Source organism: Saccopteryx bilineata, chromosome 2, assembly GCF_036850765.1.
Source record: "Saccopteryx bilineata isolate mSacBil1 chromosome 2, mSacBil1_pri_phased_curated, whole genome shotgun sequence".
NCBI lineage: Eukaryota > Metazoa > Chordata > Mammalia > Chiroptera > Emballonuridae > Saccopteryx > Saccopteryx bilineata.
The window spans coordinates 270,776,232-270,795,358 of record NC_089491.1 but is presented as its reverse complement, the minus strand read 5'-3'; the positions used below and the strand labels follow the sequence as shown (position 1 = coordinate 270,795,358).

Genomic DNA, 19,127 nt, shown 5'->3' with positions numbered 1-19,127 from the left:
CACTTGTCTTTCAACCTAACAATGTTTTTAACAACAACAACAATGATGGTTAACATTTATTGTACACTTATCAGAGTTCTTGATGATTAATTTTACTTACTTCCCCATCAACTTCTAAGGGAAGATTTTTTTTTTTTTTTTACAGAGGCAGAGATAGGGACAGACAGGAATGAAGAGAGATGAGAAGCATCAATCATCAGTTTCTTGTTGCGCGTTGCGACTTCTTAGTTGTTCATTGATTGCTTTCTCACATGTGCCTTGACCGCGGGCCTTCAGCAGACCGAGTAACCCCCTGCTGGAGCCAGCGACCTAGGGTCTAAGCTGGTGAGCTCTTTGCTCAAGCCAGATGAGCCCGCGCTCAAGCTGGCGACCTCGGGGTCTCGAACCTGGGTCCTTCCGCATCCCAGTCTGACGCTCTATCCACTGCGCAACCACCTGGTCAGGCTAAGGGAAGATTTTACGACTGTTTCCGTAACTGTAGAACTAGCTCAGAATGGTTCTATCATGTTCTGCAATATATGGGGTTGCTTTTCAGACATAGAGCTGCCTAGTTCATACATTTCTTTCTTTAATAGCTGAGAGGACTTTTATTTCCTATTCTAGTAAATTGCCATACACTTATTGGTGATATTTTCTTTGTTCCTGTGAAGTGTTTAATTTCCACTTTCTTTTTTAAAAAAATTTTAATGCCAATTTTTTCATTTATTGAACAAGTTTTAGAGTGCCCAAAGGCATTGCAGTTTCTAAGGATACATGGAGGAATACAGACCCGTGGTCTCCTCCTAAAAATGTGCTTATGATCTCTCATTTTCTTTTGTATTTTTTTTTTTTTTTCATTTTTCTGAAGCTGGAAACGGGGAGAGACAGTCAGACAGACTCCCGCATGTGCCCGACCGGGATCCACCCGGCACGCCCACCAGGGGCGATGCTCTGCCCATCCTGGGCGTCGCCATATTGCGACTAGAGCCACTAGCGCCTGAGGCAGAGGCCAAGGAGCCATCCCCAGCGCCTGGGCCATCTTTGCTCCAATGGAGCCTTGGCTGCGGGAGGGGAAGAGACAGAGAGGAAAGCGCAGCGGAGGGGTGGAGAAGCAAATGGGTGCTTCTCCTGTGTGCCCTGGCCGGGAATCGAACCCGGGTCCTTCGCATGCTAGGCCAACGCTCTACCGCTGAGCCAACCGGCCAGGCCTCATTTTCTTGTTATGGTCTCATTAGGAGCTCAGCACATTATCCAGCTGGTAAGATAACTGAGTCACAGTGCTGTGACTGTCTCCCAGTTTACACCAGAACATGCCTTTTTACCTTGGATTAAAATTTACTTAAACTCTGCTCTCTGACATCTTTTGACTCTCCTTTTAGAAGTTGTGCTATACAGAGATCAACCTTACAAATAACAATTAGAAGATACCCTGTGTTACCCTATTTAAGCAGTTTAAATTGTAGTTGATTGTTCATTAGGAAAGGGTTACTTTGAATAGGATTGGCAGGTTTGAAACTTTGAACTTGCTGGATAATGTAAGCACCAGAAGGGCATGTACTGTAATGTTAACTATATTTAAACAGTGCAGAGCAAGGGGAACAAGAAGCTTGTCATGCTTAAAATCTTACCTCAGTAGCCTTTTCTTCCCCTTTCCGTTGATGCTGTTGATGAAGTTGGTTCTTTTTGTTCCCTTAATGTTTAAGTTCATATGCTACCACTGAGAGTCTAATGCCTTAGAAGTTGTATGAGTTTTTGTTTCATTCATTTATGCACCGATTTAATAAATATGTAGTGAGCATCAACTGTGTATAACTGTTTTTCAACTGCTGGTCCGCAAAAGAGTTCACCACCCTGATGTTGTATGAAGATTATGGACTCAATGATTATAGACTCTATATAGTCTTCACACAGCATCAGGTGGTGAACTCTTTCATGGACTGGCACCAGTTCACAGACCAGTGTTTGAGAAACTCTGGATAAAAGATCTTCTAAGCCCCTGGGGATACAACAGTGAACAAAATGCAGTACAAACAGATAATCTCTTATGTTCAACCTATTCTCAGTGAATATTTTTCAAAACATTTCCCCCTTGCTCCTGTATAAATATATTTTGTATAACTTCTGGTAAATTGTAATTATGAACTGGCTGTACTATTATGCTAATAAGACTTCTTGCATTTTGGTTATATCACTCTTCCAATTTCTCCTTTTCTCTACCCTCTTCCCCTTCTCATTTGTCAGCACTATCTTCCTACTTACACAAGAGGTTATTTTTTCAGTGGAACAAAACCATAAAAGATTACATAATGTGATTTGAACACGATTGACTGGATTGGTTCTATCTGTTAAACTTAAATAACTATGAATGCCTGTTTCTTACACATAAACATTTAAAGTCATATAGTGGAAGGGAAACCTACTGCATTGTACAGATATTTTATTTTATTATTGTTGAATACCACTTGTACAAAGGAACTACATACACATTCTTGAAAAGTGGACATTTACTCCGATAGTTCTGTCACTGCTTGCCGTAGTCTTTTCCTTCCTCCAACTGTTAGGGGATATTGCTCTAAGTTTGTTCCTCAGGCCCAGCTGCCAAGAGGCAAATTCATATCCGCTTTAACAAGGTGTGAAGCTTATCTTACAGTTGCTAATGCCTCACTGACCTTTTGGAAAGGTCCTAGTTACGCTTCGAGTTGAGCAATTTTTCTCCCCCAAGAGCTGTGTAAGTTTCTTATTTCTGATATGCTGTCCTTGGCAAATGTTTGGAAGGCTAGTATCAAAGCAGCTGTGATCTTGTATCTATCAAAATTTATAACTTCCTAGAGAAGTTTTCATTTTGGCATTAGGCCTGGCTTTAACACTAGAAATGCCTTGTTGAAAGCTTGCAGCAACATTTATATTTGTTCTCATTTTCTATCTGCCCTGGTTCACTAGCTGTCAGTGTGCTTGGCATCTATCAGGACCTGGTCCTGGTGTCTCCTGGGGTTTTTTGCTGTTCAAATTGATATTAATTCATCATTACCCTCTTTTACTTGGCAAAATTCATGTTGAGCCTTGCCTTAGTCATCTTTCTGTTTGTTTGCTGTTTGTGTAAAAGCTCACTGTATGGTGTTCCACTAAGTACAGTCAGGTGGCTTAATTATTGCCATAAATGATGTCTGAAAATATTAGAAGTATCAGGCCTGACCAGGTGGTGGCACAGTGGATAAAGCATTGACCTGGGACACTGAGGACCCAGGTTTGAAACCCGGAGGCCGCTGCGGGCTCACAAGCTTGATCATGACCCATGGTTGCTGGCTTGATGCCCAAGGTCGCTAGCTGAGCAAAGGGTCACTGACTCAACTAGAGCCCCGGTCAAGGCACATATGAGAAGCAATTAATGAACAACGAAAGTGCCGCAACTGACAAGTTGATGCTTCTCATCTCTCTCCCTTCCAGTCTGTGTCTATCCATCTGTCTCTCCCTCTTTCACTAAAGAAAAAAGTATCAGTGCCTTTATTGTTAACTAAATAGATTTTTAAAAAAAAAAAAGGTTTTATTGTGAAATATGCAAGCATTTTAAGCGGTGTTTAAAAACAAAGGCAAATCTTAGCTCCCAGATTGAATCATTAGATATATTTAACATTCTGGATTGGCAGTTTTTTATGGAAATAGGGTGTTAAAATTTTTTTTTTTTTTTTTAATTTTTCTGAAGCTGGAAACAGGGAGAGACAGTCAGACAGACTCCCGCATGCGCCCGACCGGGATCCACCCGGCACGCCCACCAGGGGCAACGCTCTGCCCACCAGGGGGCGATGCTCTGCCCATCCTGGGCGTCGCCATGTTGCGACCAGAGCCACTCTAGTGCCTGAGGCAGAGGCCACAGAGCCATCCCCAGCGCCCGGGCCATCTTTGCTCCAATGTAGCCTTGGCTGCGGGAGGGGAAGAAAGAGACAGAGAGGAAAGCGCAGCAGAGGGGTGGAGAAGCAAATGGGCGCTTCTCCTGTGTGCCCTGGCCGGGAATCGAACCCGGGTCCTCCGCACGCTAGGCCGACGCTCTACCGCTGAGCCAACCGGCCAGGGCATGTTAAAATTTTAATATTAAGATTTATTGCATTGGATTCTCTTACCACCTCATGGTTGCTCAATTATGAAGTACACCATGGCCCTTTTGTAGCTTTTAAATCTTAATATTAAGTTAGACTGTGTGAGCTAGAAGTTGATTCTCTGCTCATTTTTCTTGGGGCAATGTTCTGTGTCCAATTAAAACATTTTTAGGCTTACGTCATTTCTGAAATGCTGTGCTACTGTACTAGATGTCATATGAAAGTAACCTTCAAACTACCTTCTGATTATAGGACAACCTCGTAATAATACCTAGATAATTAGTGATATTAATGAAAATAAGTGGGGCAGTAACAATTTATATACTCTAAAATTTTGAGTCAGTGATCAAAGTTATTTTTATTATGAATTTATGCCACAGGATACTATTTGATAAGTTATCACTCAAATCAACAAAGTTGTTGATGATTGCCTTATACTTGTACAAAATTAAGAGTTTAAGTTTTATTTTTTCTGAATATATACACATAATATAAAATGAATAAGATTTATTTCCCCCAAAGTACTTTATTTGGATTTTAAAACAGAATTATTACATTAAAAATATATTAGCTCCTAGGGGTATTGTTAAGAAGTTATTTATTGTTTCAGTTCTCTAGAAATATTTTGAACAAGACATAAACTGGTCGTTTATGTCATTACATTTCATCACTTTTTTTTCTAGGGATGGTAAGAAAAGAGATTTTGTATATTGTAATTCCTTTAGTGCCAGCCACTTATGTTCTAAAGTGGCACAAAGCCTAAAACCACATTATAGTTCTAACACATGCCATTTCTTTTTTAGGTTTTGGCTTGGTTTGAAGAAGGTGAAGAAACAATTACAGCCTTTGTAGAACCCTTTGTAATTTTACTTATATTAGTAGCCAATGCAATTGTGGGTGTATGGCAGGTAAGCAAAAAATCTTGCATTACTAAATTTTAGTTATTTGTGTGACTTAAACTGTGTTCATTTTTCTGTTACCTGTTTTTATGCTGTATAGACTAAAAATACCCCTGGAATATCTACATGTGGTTTTTCATTTGTCTATTACTTAATGGCATATTAGATTTCTCAGGCATATATACTTTGCTTGTGCAAATATGAATGATAATCTGAGTGTGGGGGGAGGCTTTTTTTTCCCCTTAAGTAAGAGGCAGAGAGACAGACTCCCACATGCGCCCTGATGAGGATCTATCCAGCAAGCCCCCGATGGGGCAATGGGGTGATGCTCTGCCCATCTGGGGCTGTTGCTTCGTTGCTTGGCAACCAACCTACTTTGACGCTTGAGGCGAGGCTATGGAGCCATCCTCAATACTCAGGGCCAACTTGTTCCTACTGAATCATGGCTGCTGGGAGGAGGGGAACAGAGAGATAAGAGAGGGAGATGGGGAGGGGTGGAGAACCAGATGGTCACTTCTCCTGTGTGCCCTGACCAGTAATCGAACGTGGGACTTCTACACCCCAGGGCAACACTCTACCACTGAGCCAACAGGCCAGGGCTGGGGAAGGCTTTCTAAGTGATTTTAATTGGCATCATTGTCCTCAGTGTCTGAGGTAATTTATCTTTTAAGTTTATGCTTTTAAATTAAATAAACCTTTGCAGCAAAATATAGCACTACTGAATGTCTCCTTAACCTTAAATGGTCCAGTTAAGCTCTGCTTGATATGACCTTGATGAGGAAATAAAATAAAACTGCCATGATATATAAATTGGGGGGGGGGGGGATTTTTGTGGAAAAAGTAGTTTTAGATTTTACTGTAATAGAATTGAGTATTGTTGCTATTCATTTTACAATATCAGTAACATTTGAACTTAATTTGAAGGACCTTTTAGCAGTGACATTAACTGGGGTTAAATATTCTATTATCTGTTAATTATAAAACAATACAGTTATACTCATTCTTTAAACCAGGTGTCGGGAACCTATGGCTTGTGAGCCAGATGTGGCTCTTTTGATGACTGCATCTGGCTTGTAGACAAATCTTTAATTAAAAAAATAATGTCAAAAATATAAAACATTCTCATGTATTACAATCCATTCATTTCCTATCACTCATGTTAACGGTTGTAGGTGGTTGGAGCCAATCACAGCTGTCCTCTGGGACAACACCAAATTTTTATTGGATAATGCGTAATGTACACAGGTCATTGTATGGCTCTCATGGAATTACATTTTTTTGTGTGTTTGTGTGTGTGTGTGTGTTTTTCTGAAGCTAGAAACAGGGAGGCAGTCAGACAGACTCCCGCACGTGCCTGACCAGGATCCACCTGGCATGCCCACCAGGGGGCAATGCTCTGCCCATCTGGGATGTCGCTCCGTCACAACCAGAGCCATTCTAGCGCCTGAGGCAGAGGCCATAGAGCCATAGAGGCCATCCCCAGTACCCGGGCCAACCCTGCTCCAACGGAGCCCTGGCTGCGGGAGGGGAAGAGAGAGACAGAGAGGAAGGAGAGGGGGAGGGGTGGAGAAGCAGATGGGCGTCTCTCCTGTGTGCCCTGTCTGAGAATCAAACCAGGGACTCCTGCACACCAGGCCGACGCTCTACCACTGAGCCAACTGGCCAGAGCCTAAGAATTACATTTTAAAATCTGTGTCGTTCATGGCTCTCTCAGCCAAAAAGGTTCCTGACCCCTGCTTTAAACAGATCTGATATAGGATTGAAATTATCGTGACTTCAAATTTTTGAGGTTTTCTATACTTTTTCAGGGATGTGTACATAAAAAGAGGTCATTAGCTTTCAGTGTGTGTCGTCTAAATTCTCAGGTTTAAGGGTTTCTTTTGCAATAGACTTTTTTTTAAAGATTTTATTTATTGATTTTACAGAAACGAGAGGGGGCAGATAGGAGCAGGAAGCATCAACTCATAGTAGTTGCTTCTTGTATGTGCCTTGACTGGGCAGTGCCAGGGTTTGAAACCAGTGACCTCAGCATTCCAGGTGGATGCTTTATCTACTGCACCACCACAGGTCGAGCATAGACTGTAATTCTTATAGCAGGATAAAAAATGAGTTCTCATAGAATTGAGCATAAATTCTATTCAAGTAAAGGTTAAATTGAAGAGCATTAGATCAGAGGGTCAAAATGTGAGAGAAATGAAAAGAATCTTTCCCATTGTCCATTGAGCAAACTCACCTGGGCATACACTTTGTAGACTTGCTCCTTAAATTCTAATTGTTTATTCTCTAAAAGGAGAGAAGACCAATTTCGCACATAAGGTTTTCTTCCATATATATTTTTTTCCTTATAGGAACTTTCTTGTAGTCACGTCACCCTCCCAGTATGACTCATTTTGATTCTATATCTTTCACCTTGAAATTAGGAAAGAAAAACTGTGTGACTGAGTCTTGATATATTCATACATATTATGGTAAATATGATATGTAACTGGCACTGCTATGGTGAGATCTCAGCCATTTATTGACCTTTGCCTCTGGAGAACGTTTTCTTAGAATTTGTGAGATGTAATGATTGTTTTTAATTCATCATAGTCTAAGCATTTTACATATAGCTTGTAAATTCTCACAGCCCTTAAGGTAGGTACTATAAGTGTGCTGGTTTTGTAGGCAGTAAACCTGTGTGTTGTGTAAATTATCCACAACATGTACTGTTGAGTAGAAAGGTGTACATTGAGCCTAGACATTCAAACCCCAGACTATCACGTTTTATGCGAGATAGGGTTGATGTAAATGGTGTAGGTGTGTGTGGCTGGATGTGAGGCCTGTGTTTCAGTGTGCTTAAAGAGAGCAGGCTTGTTTTCCTCATATGATTTTAATTACCTTACCTTAGAGGCCTTGTTTTTTCATTTTTAATACAAAACTTATAAGGGCCTAGTGATTGTCAGCTGTCATTAATGTACTTCTCTTGTGTCTTTTAAGTTTTGATTAGAACTCTGAAATTTGATTCCTTGGGCTAGAAATACTTGCAGTGATAGGCATGTATTCACTACTTTTATCTTCTGTTTTCTCTTTTACAGGAAAGAAATGCTGAAAATGCAATCGAAGCCCTTAAGGAATATGAGCCTGAAATGGGCAAAGTGTATCGACAGGACAGAAAGAGTGTACAACGGATTAAAGCTAAAGACATAGTCCCCGGTGATATTGTAGAAATTGCTGGTGAGTTTGTCATTTTTGTTTTTATTCTAGATTGTATATCTGAATGCATTCTTCTCAAAGCTTGTAATTGTTTTAAAAGTATGCTTATATGTATCCGTTTTAGTGCCATCCAAACAAATCAGGTTTTCTATAAAATTTCAGTGTTATAGCGCCTCCCTTTTTTTAAGTGAGGTGTTTTGAATTATTTGTGCTTATTACTTTTGGTACATTATAGCTCACTAGTACTAATGAGATAATGAATTTAATTTTGATTTGACAGTTGTGCTGTTTTGCTAGTTAACAGCCTCCTAGTTGTTTCTGTTTTGGTTCTTGGCATAAATGTTGAGTCATACTTAACTAAATTGATAGTCAAAGTTAATTTCATGACTCTAAAAGCTCTGATTGAAAATACTTTTATGTTACAGTGAGTCCAAGGTCTTAGCCTGAGCTCTGTAGTGGGCAAATCCACTGCAAGGCCAAAGCTCCCCACAGATCTCAAAGGGGTTTGTTTCCTTGTTGCTCTAAATCAGGGCCATGTTATCAGGCAGCCCAGAATACTCCTGGAACCAATTAGAACAGTTTTTGGGAGCATCATTACATTGGATTATTCAAACCATGGTTTTTCATACTCTTCTTAACTCAAAATACTTGTTAGTTGTTTTTTGGTTTTGGTGAATTGTCTCATTTTAATGCTTTCTCACTGATTTGTGGGAAAGGTTTGCTTTGTCTTTATTGTCTTACTCATTTTAGTAAAGAACTCAATGAGCTGCATGTATTGGCCTGTGCTGTATCAATTTGGTCTCTAAAAGGAAACTGTCCTGTCATAGATAATCTCTCACCTATAATTTTTGTCAGTCTTATTCCAGAAAAACAACAGTATTGCCTATATGCCAATATGTTGATTACTTAGTACTGTAGAGTGTGTGTGAATGACCTAATAGTTTACCTAGTAGTGTTAAAAGAACAACTCAGAATGAAATGTTTTTAAGAGTTTATTTTGACACAATTACAGACCTAAAAGTTGCAAGAATATAAAGAGTTTCCATATAGCCTTTACTCAGATTCTCTAAATGTTAATATCTTATCACATGTGTATTATTCTTTCAGTCATATATATATTTTTATCTGTACTATTTGAGAATAAGTTGTAGGCAGAATGCCCTGTACTCCTGAATACTTGGTTGTTTGTTTGTTTGTTTGTTTTGTGGAATAACAAAAGGCTTTATTGAGTACAGAGCATCCCGCCCAGTGAGGTTCCCTGGCCCCGAGGAAAGATGGAGGCCAGGGAAGTTGCCTATTTTATTTTAAAATATTTTATTTATTGATTTTTGTTAGGTAACTTGCGTGTTTATTTGATAAAATTGAGGGCATTGTCTTAATATGACTCCACTACAATTATCAAAATCAGGAAATTGATAAACTGTTATCTAATGTACAAACCTTATTCAGATTTTACCATTTGTCTCAGTGAATTTTCTAGCAATAATATGAATTGAAGAATTCTGGCAGTAATATAGAAAACAGGTCAGAATGGTGAAGGCTAGAGATAAGCTATTTTGATAGTCTAGGCAGGAGGTAATGAGGGTAAGAGATAATGCAGTAGCATTAAGAATAATGAGGGCCTGACCTGTGGTGGCGCAGTGGATAAAGCGTTTACCTGGAAACGCTGAGGTTGCCGGTTCGAAACCCTGGGCTTGCCTGGTCAAGGCACATATGGGAGTTGATGCTTCCAGCTCCTCCCTCCTTCTCTCTCTCTGTCTCTCCCTCTATGTCTCTCTCCCTCTCTCTCTCCTCTCTAAAAATGAATAAATTAAAATAAATAAATAAAAATTAAAAAAAATGCTTTAAAAAAAAAAAGAATAATGAGGGAATACTTTGAGTTTACGAATAGTGGTTCTTATGCAGGAGGGCACAATAGAATCATCGGGGGTACTTTTTTTTTTCTTAATACAGGGACAGAGATAGAGTCAGAGAGAGGGCTAGATAGGGTCAGATAGACATGAATGGAGAGAGATGAGAAACATCAATCATCAGTTTCTCGTTTTGACACCTTAGTTGTTCATTGATGGTCAGGCTGGAGTACTTTTTAAAAGTTTTTATCAACCTCAACCCAAATTTAACTCTCACTCTCTCTTTTATGGAATTACAGTTATGTATACATAGGCTGAAAAGTTCACCTCAGAGTTAGATTCAAAGCAAGTTTTTGATAACTGAGTGGATATATGGGGGTAGAATGTAGAATCAAAGATACTGGCATGATTTCTAGTTAGGTGATGGTGCTAGTAATTGAGGAAAGAAGCATTGGAGGAAGATAGCTTCTCTTTTAAAAATATACATGCAGCCTGACCAGGTGGTGGCGCAGTGGATAGAGCGTCAGAATGGGATGCCAAGGACCCAGGTTTGAGACCCCGAGGTCGCCAACTTGAGCGTGGGCTCAACTGGTTTGAGCAAAAGCTCACCAGCTTGGACCCAAGGTCGCTGGCTCCAGCAAGGGGTCACTCAGTCTGCTGAAGGCCCACGGTCAAGGCACATATGAGAAGGCAATCAATGAACAACTAAGGTGTTGCAACGAAAAATTGATTGATGCTTCTCTTCTCTCTCTGTTCCTGTCTGTCCCTATCTATCCCTCTCTCTGACTGTCTCTGTTAAAAAAGAAGAAGAAGAAAAAATACACATACAGCCTGGTTAGGCAGTGGTGCAGTGGATAGAGCATTGGACTGGGATTCAGAAGACTCAGGTTCAAGGCCCCGAGGTCGCCAGTCTGAGCACGGGCTCATCTGGTTTGAGCAAGGCTCACCAGCTTGAGCCCGGGGTCACTTGCTCTGCTGTAGCCCCACAGCCAAGACACATATGAGAAAGCAATCAATGAACAACTAAGGTGCTGCAACGAAGAATTGATGCTTTTCATATCTCTCCCTTGCTGTCTGTCTGTCTTTATCTGTCCTTCTCTCTGTCTCTGTCACCAAAAAGAAAAAAAAATACACATGCAGGCCTGACCTGTGGTGGCACAGTAGATAAAGTGTTTACCTGAAACGCTGAGGTCGCCAGTTCATACTCCAGGCTTGTCTAGTCAGGGTACATATGACAAGCCTTCTCTCCTCTCTCTAAAATCAATAAATAAGATCTTTAAGAAAAAAAAAAGAAAATACAGATACACACACACACACGCAGTGTGTGCAGTTGCAGATAATATTGCCTAAATATTTATACAGGGCTCTGACTTTTGATTCGTGTGTGTGTGTGTGTGTGTGAGAGAGAGAGACAAAGACAAAGACAGAGAGAGGGACAGATAGGAACAGACAGACAGGAAGGGAGAGAGATGAGAAGCATCAATTCTTCGTTGCAGCACCTTAGTTGTTCATTGATTGCTTTCTCATATGTGCCTTGACTGGGGGGGCTACAGCAGAGCGAGTGACCCCTTGCTCAAGTCAGTGACCTTGCGCTCAAGCTGGTGAGCCTTGCTCAAACCACACGAGCTCACACTCAAGCCATCAACCTCGGGGTTTTGAGCCTGGGTCCTCCATGTCCTAGTCCAACACTCTATCCATTGCGCCACCAGCCTGGTCAGGCCAGGACTCTGACTTTGTATGTTTTCCATTTCCCCAGCTTAGTCTGATAATTATGCTATTCAGTCTCTCAAGTTAAGAATGTTTTAAGAGGCCCTGGCTGGTTGGCTCAGTGGTAGAGCGTCAGCCTTGCATGCAGGAGTCCGGGGTTTGATTCCCAGCCAGGGCACACAGGAGAAGCGCCCATCTGCTTCTCCATTCCTCCCCCTCTCCTTCTTCTCTGTCTCTCTCTTCCCCTCCCGCAGCCAGGGCTCCATTGGAGCAAAGTTGGCCCGGGCGCTGGGGATGGCTCCGTGGCCTCTGCCTCAGGCGCTAGAATGGCTCTGGTTGCAACAGAGTGATGCCCCAGATGGGCAGAGCATCGCCCCCTGGTGGGCGTGCTGGGTGGATCCCGGTCAGGCGCATGCGGGAGTCTGTCTGACTGCCTCCCCATTTCCAACTTCAGAAAGGAAAAAAAAAAAGAATGTTTTAAGAATGTTTATGCTAGTTAGGTGATTTCAAAGTATTGTGACCCTATTTGAAAACTTAGAAAAATTACCCCAAAGCATCTCTTTAATGTGCATCACTTGATGGCAGTGGTACACAGCATCAGCGGAAACTGGAACCTTGATCCTCAAGCATCTTCACTTTTGAGGAAATAAATTAAGTCCTGCTTCTGTTCAACAGGGGTGGTTTGGGTTTTCCTTTTTCTCTGAATCCTGGTTCTCTTTTTCCCATCTCAGTGAATCACTCTAACCACTTAGCTGACTGAGAGAAACTTAGGAGTCATTTTGATTATTCTCTTATACTCTCTAAGACTGGTTGAGACTGTCTCCAAAGCACACCCAAACTTGTGAGCCTCTGTGTCCTCAACCCCACCATCACCTCACACACTAGCACAGTCATTGTGTCCTAACTTGGCTCTGGCTTCCTTTGTTGTTTTCCAGTCGGTTCTCCACACAGCAACCAGAGTGCTTTTCTAACGGTCACATTATTTATTCACCTGCTAAAACTATTTCAGTGGCTTCTCTATTGCACTAGAAATACAAAATCTTTCTTTTACCTAAGACTGTAGCTCCTGCTTTTGTTTTACAGGGACAGAGAGAGAGTCAGAGAGGGATAGATAGGAACAGACAGACGGGAATGGAGAGAGATGAGAAGCATCAATCATCAGTTTTTCGTTTTGACACCTTAGTTGTTCATTGATTGCTTTCTCACATGTGCCTTGACCGTGGGCCTTCAGCAGACTGAGTAACCCCCTGCTCGAGCCAGCGATGGTGAGCTTTTTTTTTTTCCCTCAAGGCAGATGAGCCCATGCTCAAGCTGGCAACCTCGGGGTCTCGAACCTTGGTCCTCCACATCCCAGTCTGATGCTCTATCCACTGTTCCACCGCCTGCTCAGGCACTCTCCTGCTTGCTTTTATGGTTCCATTATATTGCTGCCACCTGGCTGCATCCATACCAGCCTCTTCATTCAGTTTTCAGTACCACCAAACTTTCCTGGCCTTTTGGGGGATGTTAGGCTAATTTTATATAATGGATTAATGTGCCCAATACAAAGCTTAGTTATAACCCTGACCTACCTGACTTTCCATTCCGTCGTCCATTGTGTTTGATAGTTTAGGAAGGACAAATAATGATTGACCCCATGCTGTGTGTGACCTAAGATTTCTAGTCTTTTGGAGTGTATGCCTTACTTTATTTGTTTTTATTGTGGTAAAATAGAGTAAAAAATTTACTTTTTTTAACTTTTTTAAGTGTACAATTCCATGGCATTAAATATATTCATATTGTTGTGCAACCATCATCCATTCATCTACAGAACTTTATCATCTTCCCAAACTGAAACTCTGTCCCCATTAAACAGTAATTTCCCTTTACTGACTTTCTTTAGCTTCTTTCAAACACTACCTTTTTTTAAATATTCAAAAACCAGTGAGTTCAGTGTTGAAAGATAAGTTTGTTCACCTCATCTGAGGTAAATATGTTTACTACAAAATATAATTATTCTAAGCAATGCACACAGTTAAACCCATTCTAAGAAGTACAGATTGGCAGTTACAAAATAGTCACAGGGATGTAAGTACAGCATAGGGAATATAGTTAATAATACTGTGATAACTATGTATAGGGCCGGGTGGGTATTGGAAATACGGAGCAGGGAGGGGCACACTTTGTTGTAAAGTGTACAATTGTCTAACTATCATGCTGTGCACCTGAGAACAATACAAGGTACTATTGGAAGTAAACTGTAATTGGAAAATTGTTTTAAAAGCCCATTCTGCTACCTATTTCTGAATCTTTTTGTGGGGTGTGCTAACAGGTCCCGATAACACTTTTTTCTGACTCTCCCTCCACTGTACACTAATGACTAAAAGCATATGCAATGCTTGAACATTGGGCTCTTGTATACTACTCTTCTTGAATTTTAACCATTCTGAAGGATGCAGAACAGAGGTGATAATCTAATTTTAGATAGATATAAACATTTTACTTAGCACTATTGTTATACCAGTAGGCAGTGAGCTCCTTAAGGCCAGAACTGTATCACACTGACCATTGTAATCTTGCTGAGTGTGTAAAACTCTCAGTGAGTAATAAATGAAGCCTGAAATCAGAAGTATGGGTTAGGCTCAGGTAATGTAAACATGCTTATTGTGCAAACTTCTGTGCAGAGTAATCTGAAATCTATATGTGTGTTCACTGAAAGCTAAACTTAGTGTGCAGGTATTGTAATAAACTTGCAAGTGCTTGGTTTTTACCATGGACCACTCTAAAGATGTGTACTGTTCACATTTTACAGTTGAAACTGTCATTAATTTACTAGTGAACAATAGTATATTTAGTAAATGTATATATAGCATGTGTATCAGTCATATTTCAAGTTGGTAGAAGCCCAAGTCACAATTTTTTAAACAGATATATTTCACATGCCATAGCATACATGAAATATATTTTGTTTGAAATATACAATAAGTTGTTTTTAGTATATTCGTCATGGTTAATTTTAGAACATTTTCATCTCCTAAAAAGGAAACCCTAAACCCATTAGCAGTTACTACCCTGCACTCCTTTCCCTGGTCCCTGGCAACCACAGTTTACTTTGTTTTTACAGATTTGTCTATTCAAGGCATTGTGTATAAATGAAATCATACAGTATTTGGCCTTTTAAGACTAGCTCCTTTCACTTAGCACATATTGTTTTCAGGGTTCATCCATGTTGTAGCATGTATCATATATTTCATTCATGTGTATAATTTCATTCCTTTTTATGGCTGAAGAATATCCCATTGTTTTGATGTGCCACAGTTTCTTGTATTCATTCATCAGCTCACAGACATTTGAATTTCTCCTTTTTGGCTATTATGAATAATGGTACCATGAACATTCATGCACAGATTTTTGTGTGAACATAGGCTTTTACTTTCTCCAATATATATATATATACCTACACATGGAATTGCTGGGCATACGGTGACTCTATTTTACATTTTGAGGAACTTCCAAACTTTTCCAAAATGGTTGCATCATTTTACATTCCCACCAGCAATGTATGCAGGTTCTAATTTTTTATATCCTTGTCAGCCCATGTTTTGTTTTATTTAGTTGGTTTTTAAAGATTTTATTTATTGATTTTACAGAGGGCAAGCAAGACGTGTCCATGCATAGTTCTTCACTTTAGTTCATTGGTTGCATTTTATATGTGCCTTGACCAAGCAAGCCTAGGGTTTTGAACCAGCAACCTCAGCATTCCAGGTTGACACTTTGTCCACTGGGCCACCATAGGCCAGACTTGTTTTGTTTTGTTTTTATTTATTTACAAGGACAGAGAGAGAGTCAGAGAGAGGGACAGATAGGGACAGACAGACAGGAAAGGAGAGATATGAGAAGCATCAGTCATCAGTTTTTCGTTGCGACATCTTAGTTGTTGATTGATTGCTTTCTCATATGTGCCTTGACCGCGGGCCTTCAGCAGACTGAGGAACCCCTTGCTGGAGCCAGCGACCTTGGGTCCAAGCTGGTGAGTTTTGCTCAAGCCAGATGAGCCCGCGCTCAAGCTGGCGCAACCTCGGGGTCTCGAACCTGGGTCCTTCCGCATCCCAGTCCGACGCTCTATCCACTGAGCCACTGCCTGGTCAGGTGTCGTTTTGTTTTTTAATTTTAGCCATGAAGGTGCTATGTTGTGATTTTGATTTGCACTTTTGTAATTTCCTAATGATGTTGAGCATCTTTTCTTGTATTTATTTTTTATTAGCAGATTGTCTTTGTAAAGGTGTTTACTCAAATCCTTTAGCCATTTTAATTGGGCTGTCCATTTCTAATGTTTAATGTAAGAGTTCTTTACTTGGCTAGCCTATCATCTATGGTTTGTAAATATTTTTTTCATTCTGTAGGGTTTCTTTTTACTTTCTTTTTTATTTTAACTTTTTCATTTATTTGAGAGAGAGAAAAGCATCAATTTTCTGTTCCATTTAATTGTTTCATTTAGTTGTGTACTCATTGATTGCTTCTGATTTATGCCCTGACTGGGGGTAGAACCTGCAATCCTCTGGCATGCTGGTTCTATGCTTGATCCACTGAGCAACCAGGACCTCTTTTTATTTTCTTGATGGTGTCAGTTGTAGCATAAAAGTGTTTTTTTGTTTTCAAGTGAGAGGAGGAGATAGACTCCCATATGTGCCCTGAACAGGATCTACCTGGCAACCCCCATCCAGGGCTGATGCTCGAACCAGTTGAGCCACTGCCTGCAAGAGGGGAAGAGAGAGAGAAGAGAGAGAGGGAGGGGAAGAGAAGCAGATGGTCACTTCTCATGTTTGCCCTGACCAGGGATTGAATCCGGGACATATCCACATCCCATGCTGATGCTCTATCCACTGAGCAAACCAGCCAGGGTGTAAAAGGTTTTAATACCCATTTATCTGTTTTTGTTGTTGTTATTGTTTGCATTTTGGTGTCATATCTACAATCTGAGAAACTATTGTCTAATCTAAAGATTGTATACATGGAATAAAGGCAGTGGTTGGCAAACTCGTTAGTCAGCAGAGCCAAATATCAACAGTACAATGATTGAAATTTCTTTTGAGAGCCAAATTTTTTAAACTTAAACTATATAGGTAGGTACATTGTTATTAACTTAATTAGATTACTCCTAAGCCGGCCTTATGACCACTGGCATAAGGTAAGGTAGGTGTCCAGCTTTATTCTTTTGCATTTGGCTTTCCAGTTTTCTCAGCACCATTTGTTGAAAAGGCTTCATTGAATTGTCATGGCCCCCTTGTCTAAAGTCAACTGACTAGATTTTCCACTCTAAATTGACTACTATTCCATTGATCTCTATGTCCTCTTGTCAGTACCACACTGTCTTAATTACTGTAGCTTTATAGTAAGTTTTGAAAACATTAAGTTTGACTCCTTCAGCTTTGCTGGAATTTTTGTTTTTTTCTTTTTAATGATTATTTTAGATATTCTGGATCCCTTGAATTTTTTGTGTAAATTTTAAGATCAGCTCATTAATTTCTGCAAAAAGCCTGCTGGGATTTTGATAAGAATTACATTGATTCTAGGTCAGTTTGTGTAATATGGCATCATAACATAAAATCCTCTATTTATGACCATGACATGTCTTTCTATTTATTTAGGTCTTTCATTTCTTTTAACACTGTTGTTTTCAGTGCACAAGTCTTTTATTTCTTTTGTTGAGTCTATTCCTAAGTATTTTATTGGTTTTTTGGAAGCTATTTGTAATCGGATTGATTTCTTATTTTTGTTTACATGTTCTTCTTTGCTATTATTATACAGAAGTACAATTGATTTTTGTATACTAATCTTGTACTTGCGATCTTGCCTGTGCTCTTACTAGTTCTAATAGCTTTGCAAGGGGTTCTTAAGATTTTTCTATGTAGAACCTCCTGTTATGTGCAAACAAATATTTTTATCTCTCTTCAGTTGGGGTGCTTTTTCTTTCTTTTCTTTCTTTCTGTCCTGGCTAAAATCTCCAGTAAAAAGTTGAATAGCCTGACCAGGCAGTGGCGCAGGGGATAGAGCATTGGACTGGGATGCGGAGGACCCAGGTTTGAGACCACGAGGTCGCCAGCTTGAGCGCGGGCTCATCTGGCTTGAGCAAAGCTCACCAGCTTGGACCCAAGGTTGCTGGCTTGAGCAAGGAGTTACTTGGTCTGCTGAAGGCCTGCGGTCAAGGCACATATGAGAAAGCAATCAATGAACAACTAAGGTGTCCCAATGAAAAACTGATGATTGATGCTTCTCATCTCTCTCCGTTCCTGTCTGTCCCTATCTATCCCCCCCCCTGTAAAAAAAAAAAAAAAAAAAAAAAAAAAAGTTGAATAAAAATGGCAAGAGTAGACATCCTTGTCTTCTTCCTGATCATAGGGGAAAAGCTTTCAGTCCTCTACCACGAAGTATGATGTTGGCTGTCAGTTTCTTAGATGCCTGTTACATTGAAGAAGCCTGGTCACAATTTTAGTTTTTAGGTTGTCAGTATAATCTTACTTGGACTGTTTTTGGTGACTCTTTATGGTGACTGCTATTTATATCCAAATTTAAAATGATAGTCTTGCTGGATTACTAGGACTGGTGGGTCATTGAATTGGATAAGATGTAATCTTAAGGCACTTATAGTGAATTAACGTTTTGGAAAAACATATTGTGAGGTGTTTATTTTTTGAAGTCGTTAACATTATATATGTTGAAGTCTTTAAAAACTTTTGAAGCTGAAAGCAAGTCTGGAACTGCTATTTTGATATTTTCAGAAAGAGACCTTTTTGTGGTAATTTTTAGATGTAAGAATCATCTTCTAACTTCAGGAGATAAGTTCCTTTTGCGAGCTTTTAGAAGACATCTGATGATTTTGTTGAAATGTCTGAAGGCTAGACTGGACTGAGCAGTATTCTAGGGGGTGTGTAGGGAGTAAGGAAATCAGATTTTAGATGTTGCTATACCAGCCTATAACCTCCACAAAGAGACACTGTGCACAAGTGTGCATTGCAAATGCTTAGCTAAACCTCAGAAGTATCTAGAATATAACACCAAGTAAAATTGATTTGGTAAGTAAAAATACGGAGAAAGTTACCCACATTTTCATATTCTGGAGCCATAATAATTATGTATTAGCTTAATGCCAGGAAAATACTTCTCTGGGTAAATGGGAACCATAGTAAAATCAAGTATAATTTTTTGAGAAATGAATATTGGTGTTTTTAAGCTTTCTGTATTATCTGCTAATACAAAGTAAATGAAGTTTAAATCTAGAATTTTGAAAGTTTCAGTATATGCCCTGGTGGTAAGGGGTTATTTATTGACTTCTCAAGGCCACTGTTTTCAGGATTGTTTAAAACAAACTTCATGTATCTTGGTAACCCAGAGTTGATGAATAGCACAAGTACATAAATATCCTCAGATGA

General features: G+C 39.9%; 1 protein-coding gene across 2 annotated transcripts in view; it reads left to right on the top strand.

Moving 5' to 3' along the window:
* ATP2A2 (ATPase sarcoplasmic/endoplasmic reticulum Ca2+ transporting 2) overlaps positions 1-19,127 on the top strand; it is a 69,409-nt gene that overhangs the window by 8,267 nt on the left and 42,015 nt on the right. For both annotated transcript variants that reach the window (XR_010729300.1, XM_066260608.1), the window contains exons 4-5: positions 4,874-4,978; positions 8,044-8,182. Coding sequence is in view for 1 of the 2 variants with exons in the window: in XM_066260608.1 (XP_066116705.1) it covers positions 4,874-4,978; positions 8,044-8,182 (244 nt within the window). In the remaining variant the exon portion in view is untranslated. The remainder of the gene's footprint in view (positions 1-4,873; positions 4,979-8,043; positions 8,183-19,127) is intronic.